Raw genomic sequence first — 7,012 nt, forward strand, 5'->3', positions numbered from 1 at the left:
TGCAACAACAAAAGTGAAACTTCTCAAGAGCAATAACAAAGACTGACCACAACATAGTCTGCATCAACATAGTCTACTAAGGAGTTCCGAGGATTTGACAAAATCATACAATCTAAAAACAAATTATTCACAACACCACATTAACTCGGTCCCTACCAAATGACAGCACGCACTTAGGAATAACCACTCCACAAAGCAAGGTTTTTGTCAACAAAATATCTTAACAATAAAACATAACCCTCTTCACATTCTCCTTCAGAGCAGGTAGTGGTCTCACAGCAGCATTAGCTCCAGGTGCTCGGGTGCTTCGACCAATACCGCCACCCATTCCACGGCCAGCAACTGCACCACTCGTCATGGACCCACTATCGGACGTCTCTGGTTCCATGTAAAATCTTGCTCGGAAAGCAGCCAAGTGGGCATAATATGCAGGAGGCACTGCAATTGATCAAAACAAAACACAATCAGTTAATCACATACATAACAATATACATAATCGTATAAATAAGACTCTATTGAACAAGACAAAAGGGGGGAAACTCACCAATTGAAACAGATCGTGTGCATCTAGCATATCTAACAAAACAAAAATATCAAATTCAGTATCCTGTCTAAAAATGGAACAGTGGAAGCTGAAAAGCAACGCAAATTAACTTACGTGTAGCAAAGGTTGTTAGTAAGAGTTTGCAAAGCATCTGCAGTAAAATTGTTTTCATCCCACAACACGTGATAGTGAGCAGGACGGCTTGTACCCTGTGTAACACATGGTTTACATCAATGAGGATGCAGTTTAACATATAATTATATGTTTTTGAGCACAAAGTGTAGCAAATCACACCTGTATTCCAGCATGGCTACAAAGATAAAAGTCAAATTCTGTTGGATGACAGATTTTGGAATCGACAACTGTGCCTGCAATATTTTGAGGCAGTATAATTATTTAACAACATAGCTAAACAAGTTCCTTTAAAAAGTATGTCATCAAATAGTGAACTAAAAAATATACCAGGCAATATGTTGCCACTCCTGTCAACAGAACTCTTGTCATGATGGTTGCTAGCAAAGAGCCTCGTGTGATGACGCTTTTGAACCACAACAAATGTAACAGGAGGTTGATAGTTGGGTTCAAGGGATGCACATGCCTGGGATTGGAACAAAAGAAAGATGAACATATTAGCATTAAAAACATTAAATTCTCACATTGATGCTGAACAAAACGTAAAACCATTCTTACCTTTCGAATAGCATCAAGTTCAAACAGTAGAACTTGGTAAAATTGACCTTCACTGACACCATCCCTGACAAATAATATTTGAGAATCATCATTATGTTGAAAGAAATAATGATATGTTGGTCACAACAAACAATTTGAGAACACAAGACTACCTGTAAAATATAATGCGTTGTGGCTTCTGTCCCGTAGCCCTCCTAAAAGATATAAGAAGTTCTCTGCCAAAACACAAGCGAAAATGAAAATCTACAAAATCAAGATTAATATTTAAAAACTATCAAAAAAGCTAGCAACCCCCAATGTGCATTAATCAGCTCACATATGAGAGAAGGGTAGGAGAGTACTTGATCATTCCACCAGTCACTGTTCCTCTGACTGGATCTTGCCATTGTTTGAAAAGGTCCTGAATGAGTTCCTGTCTATGAGCTTGGGCGCAGACTAAACCAGCATACTTTGTAATTTCAGGATAATCTTGGGAAGCCACAACCTACAGTTTTAACATCTCATTACAATTTACATAGCTAAAGAAAAATAGACAATAACTTGAGTTGTTTGATCAAAAATCCATACAGCTGCAATTGATGGGCTTGAATCCTCTCCAGGATGTGGATGAGTCACATCAGCTCCAAAAATAATAGTTGGTCTGTCTCCAACCAAGGGGATGCGCCGTGAAAGTGCATCAACAAGTACAGTGTTTCTCCCTCCCACTTTGACATTAATTTTCAATGCCACATTTGCAAGGTATTGCTTGCTCATTTTAAAGACATGCTTAGTCAAACAACATTGTGAAACTAGTCCAAGATCTGTCTCACATATACGTTTGAGATCACCTACACAAAAAATAATACATATTACGATATTTTCACAAGTATGATTGGTACAACAGAAGAATAAATTACAAAGATCATGGTCATGCACCAACCATAAAGAGATCCATTATTGTCAGGTAAAATAACAATGAGCAAATCAAGCTCCCTTCCCTGAAGCTTATTCTTTGCATCATGATAACGGGTTTTTAGAACTTTCTCCACCTGATCCGGGCGAGCGCTGACTGGTGGGACAACTGGCTCCGGATTAAATGCCTAATCACATGAAACTAATGAGTCAAGTAATCAAAACACTCAATTCAAAACAATTTGATTAAAAGGAATATATACAAACCATTCCAGATATATAGCACATCTGAGCAAGTTCATAGCAAAAGCCACGGGCAACGCTATCCTGAACACTCCTTGAAAAATTGATGCAGAACCAATGGTTAACAGTACCCCCATTAACCATTTTCTGAAAGAAATAGAAATTTGTTATTATTCATCAAATAAAAGTCAACAAATAATCAGATTGCAAACCATAAGCCAGACATTTTCTATCCCTCGTAAAGTCATTCCAAAGACAAACACCTCGTCACCATGCATGTATTTCAACATGATACATTCAAATAGAACTTTACTCAAACTTACAAACTCGAACGAAATCTTAAAAACCAACTAACCCAATACACCTCACACCTTAAAACCGTTCAAGAAAGAAAAACCACACTTTTTATATTATCATTGTATACTGTACATAACCACCACACAAAAAGGCGCCAAACAAGTACCTTATTCATCATATTCCACTGCCCAACTTGAGGAAGACAATCCTTCTCTCTACCTGTATCATGATATTTGAGCTGAAGGAAACATAAAATCAATGGTTATTAATTAGAAAAACAATACCTAAGTTCCTATAAGTTAATAAGTTGATCTTGATATTAAAAGAAGGTACCCAGGGTGCAGGTAGGATGCGTGCTTCAACTTGAGCGAGCTTCTCACTAATTTTGATTCCAAACTCTTGGGCATAAGGATCTTCATGGTATGCATTGTGATATACAGTCTACATAATGCAGAGAGAGATTACACCGGGAAAAAATAACATACAAAGAAATTGCCACATGGAAAGAATACAAACATAACACCTCACTAATTTTAGAAAAAATAAACAATATAATCCCAAAACATCAATTACCTGCATGATATCACGCTCCCTCTCAACAGGACGCTGGCATGTAACTTTCAGAAGAGCAGTGATCTGTCTCTCATTCAACCTCTTAGAATATCTCTGCCCTTCCACAATCTTGCATACCTACTCCAGAGAAGCTATTAGCTAAAGCAGGCTAGTCCAACAAAAATAGCAAAAAACTAACAACAAGGGAGTTTACCTCCATTGGCAAATAGTTTGGCCTTTGTGTATTCCCAACTTGCAGACAAGGCCACTGAGTATGCTGAATGACAAACCCATATGTCTCATAGAAGTACTCCACAACAGATTTCATAGTTCCTCTTTCATCTACAGGGAACCTAAAACCGAACCAAAACCAAATCAATATAAAAACTCATTCCATAAAATAAAAACTGCCACACATACTCACGTCAACTCTCTTGTTGCCTGAGAAGTCAGGCCAGAAATTCGGTATTTTCTTCTCATATTCCCTCTGTGTGTCACTTCAACTTTGATCCCTCGGAGAGCTTTCTTTATCTGTCATACATAAGCAGAGGGTGAGTATTTGTGTTTATTAGAGCGAATTCTATCTTTACTTCTGTATAACTCTGGTGCATTATTATCGTGTTAAACAAATAGTAGGTAATTTAATCAAACCAAAAGATAATCTTAAATGGCAATATCAAAAAGGACACTACAAAATCTAACCTTCACTCGATCAGCATCAGACAGAGGTCGAGCAGAAACATCTCTATTCAGCAATTGGGTAACAAAATCTATAACTGGCAGTGGCTCAATAAAAGCAGTGGAGGACATATCTGCATATCCAAAGGAACTATTTAGATTATAAAATTTATTTGACATAACAGATTTAATAAAAATGAATAAAGAATTAAAGAGGGAACCAAATTTTGGTGTTAGTTACCAATATTCAGTGACAACCCCATCTGAGTTGGACGAATACTCTGGTAGAAACCACGCCAGCTCTCCAATCCCTCACCTAAAGGTTGTCTTCTTCCCAGATCGGGTGAATAAAATGATCTTCCTACAGGACAATACCTACAACATCAAAAATCCAGTTAACAAATGAGTTGCAACACACTGAAGAAAATTGTAATAAACAGCACTAAAAAAGAATTGTATAACGAACCTTGTAGTAGGGAGTTCACGCAGTACAATGTCAAGGACCTGCAAAGCCTCTTGTGGAGCATCAGTCTGCCTTCCTTGTAAAAACAGCCCTAAATGGTGAAGGTCTGCCCGTGCAGCCAACTTAATCACCACCTTGAACTCTCGGTCCCTCCTATATAAAATATAAATAAAAGAAAATACATAAAAAAAAGATAAAATCAAAAACTAAGAAACAACCACAAGCAATAAACACAAGTAAACCTCTGTCCTCCTGCTGCTCCTTCATCATCATCAATAAGAGTAATTCTAAACTCCTTTGAAATAAATGGCAAGGGCCCAGCAGTATAGAGGCTTTTGCGTCCATCATAGGCAGGAAGCCTCTTGCCCAAGTGAGATTCCCGATAAAGCCTGACCAATTGCTCCATAACAGCACGGTTCACACCTCTAGACGTCACTTCTGGAGTAATGGTTACCTGTGCAACAAGACAGAAAACAAATAGTTTGTTAAAGCAAGAGAATAAGAATTTCCCACCTACAATCGCTAAAAAGGGAACTTACGTCATATTGATGAAGATCTTTGTTAGGTAACTCCGCAAAGAAATGATTAGCCTTAACAATGCATTTTATGCCATAGCTACCCTTCCCAGGTCGAAGGGGAAACCTCATGGATGATTTACTTTGAGGAGGAGGGGTAGGAGTAGCTTCAGAAATCACCATCTGCCCCACCGATGGCTCCAAATCCACCGGTTCAGGCGGCAGGGAAGAACTCGCCTCAGATGATGTAGGCTGAGGACTCACCCCAGTTTGATATGATTGAACTGAGGTTGCTTGGTGCAGCTCGGGTACTGGTGGCCTAGAAGAGCCACCATATGAAGGACCTATTCCTCGGCCACCACCGCCGACACCACCACTGCGGCCACCACCATATCCCCCACGGCCTCCTTGCTGAGAAGACCCTCCTCTTCCCCTACCTTGATAATCAGCTGGAGCGCCATATTGCTGTTGGGGGATGCCATATTGTTGCTGAGGCATCCCACGGCCACGGCCTCCACCATAACCTCCTCGCCCTCCTTGGGGACCCCAGGTTCTACCTCCTTGGGGTCCAGTCCCAACAGGGGCAGCAGCCTGTTGTTGGGGCGGTGCACTTCTTTCAGCAGGGCGTTGAGCCTCAGAGCTTTCGCCCCCACTAGGTCCTTCAGTTCTTTTCTTTCTACCCATAACGGAAACTACACTCATGGAACACAAATTCGTGATTAACAATCCAATAACAACAGGCAAACCTACTATCAGCATTTGGCAATGCCGATAGATCAAGAAGTAAATAACCAAATGGCAGCAACAAAATCGAAAAATGCAACCAGTTCGAGGACGAGTACTGGAGCAGGTGAAACAACACAGTCAAACAAACAAAATATTCAATCAAGACAATGTCCAACACCGAGCACACACTTACTAAACATACATTACTTACAAATTATCATGACAACTCCAGGATAAAGGGTATGCGATACACACGAAAACTAAAACTTCGTTACGCAATTTCAGGTTCAACCACGATTGTGAGACGTGAGCAACAACATTTCAAAACCTCGAGAGCAACAACTTACCAATTTAAATTTAAATGACAAAACACTCCACAGGCTCAACTCAAGACGAAAACACACTCAACTAAAATAACAGGAACAAAACCCACGGACTGCATAAATCATCATCGGAGGTCAGAAACCCTAAGAAAATAGTGAGCGAGCAAACATACTTCATACAGTACAGAAAGAATAAAGGCAAACAAGCAAAGCACACAGTGATTATTTTCACCCCCGACATAGTCAAACACAAACAAACAGTCACAACCTACTCTTCTCTTCTCACGTAACGCTAAAAAATTAACCGACTAAAACGAACAAATAACCCATAAATAACACAAACTTCTAAAACTTCGATAAAAACCACACAGACATTGCAACAAAATGCAAAGCCGACACAAAAATGTTGCTAAATCCGCCAAACCTAAATCCCAAACCAAAAAAAATCGGTATAAAAGATTAAAAAAAACGATCTGAAAGCCGCCGAAAACCTAACAAACAAAAGCACGAAAAGAACAGAAAAGGAAAAAACCAGAGAAATCAAACGAAAACACAGATCAGAGTCAATCTTGCTTACATCAAGAAGCACCACAGAAGGCAGAGACAGTAGATCTAGGCAAAGAAAGACCGAATAGAAGATAAAAACCCTTGAAAAACAGAAGAAAGCAAGTGCAGAACGATTCTTTACCTTAGCAAAAAGAGAAAAAAATATATATAGCAGAAACGGTTTGAGCAATGGAAGGGAGAGAAGGTGGGAGAGTGGAGAGAAAGAGTGGGTTTCTCTGACTAAGCAGAATAGAGAGAGAGAAATGAGTGACTAAGGTGCCTTGGTTTGAAGGAAAGAGGAAAACACATGAGAAGTTGGAATTGGACATGTTATAAAGATGGGGTAGGTCTTTGAAAATGACCACTCCGTCCCTACACTCTCCTATTCTTTTCTCTTTTTTCTCCTTCTTCTCTAAGTTGTTCTTCTACTTCTCCTCCAAGCACTTTCTTTCTTTATTCTTTATTCTTCGTACTAATAGTGTTTGTGTGTTTAAATTTCAAATAAAATTATTTAAAATCATTTTTTTAAAATATAAATTCATAT

General features: G+C 39.1%; 1 protein-coding gene across 1 annotated transcript; it reads right to left on the minus strand.

Annotated features, from left to right (window-relative positions):
* On the minus strand, positions 1–6,777 carry LOC108345712 (protein argonaute 1). Its single transcript, XM_017584419.2, has 22 exons — positions 6,611–6,777; positions 4,898–5,565; positions 4,601–4,812; positions 4,362–4,511; positions 4,137–4,270; positions 3,920–4,029; positions 3,642–3,748; positions 3,432–3,570; positions 3,239–3,355; positions 2,999–3,106; positions 2,832–2,903; positions 2,393–2,515; positions 2,154–2,313; positions 1,802–2,061; positions 1,576–1,718; positions 1,387–1,449; positions 1,235–1,298; positions 1,007–1,142; positions 839–912; positions 659–753; positions 545–576; positions 1–438 (listed from the first exon to the last, which is right to left on the minus strand). Exons 2-22 carry the CDS (start codon positions 5,555–5,557, stop codon positions 221–223), a joined length of 3,177 nt encoding a protein of 1,058 aa, XP_017439908.1. The 5' UTR covers positions 5,558–5,565; positions 6,611–6,777; the 3' UTR covers positions 1–220.
* Positions 6,778–7,012: the final 235 nt, after the last annotated feature.

The sequence above is a fragment of the Vigna angularis genome, chromosome 8 (genome assembly GCF_016808095.1).
Source record: "Vigna angularis cultivar LongXiaoDou No.4 chromosome 8, ASM1680809v1, whole genome shotgun sequence".
In the NCBI taxonomy this organism is placed as follows: Eukaryota; Viridiplantae; Streptophyta; class Magnoliopsida; order Fabales; family Fabaceae; genus Vigna; species Vigna angularis.

What these genes read in the sequence shown, in the direction of transcription:
- LOC108345712 (XM_017584419.2), bottom strand. Translation starts at nt 5,557, where the DNA reads ATGGGTAGAAAGAAAAGAACTGAAGGACCTAGTGGGGGCGAAAGCTCT. An exon ending in GGGAGCGTGATATCATGCAG is followed by an intron (nt 3,107 to 3,238) that starts GTAATTGATGTT and finishes TGCATTATGTAG; the next exon opens with ACTGTATATCACAATGCATA. An exon ending in AGTGGAATATGATGAATAAG is followed by an intron (nt 2,516 to 2,831) that starts GTACTTGTTTGG and finishes TATTTCTTTCAG; the next exon opens with AAAATGGTTAATGGGGGTAC.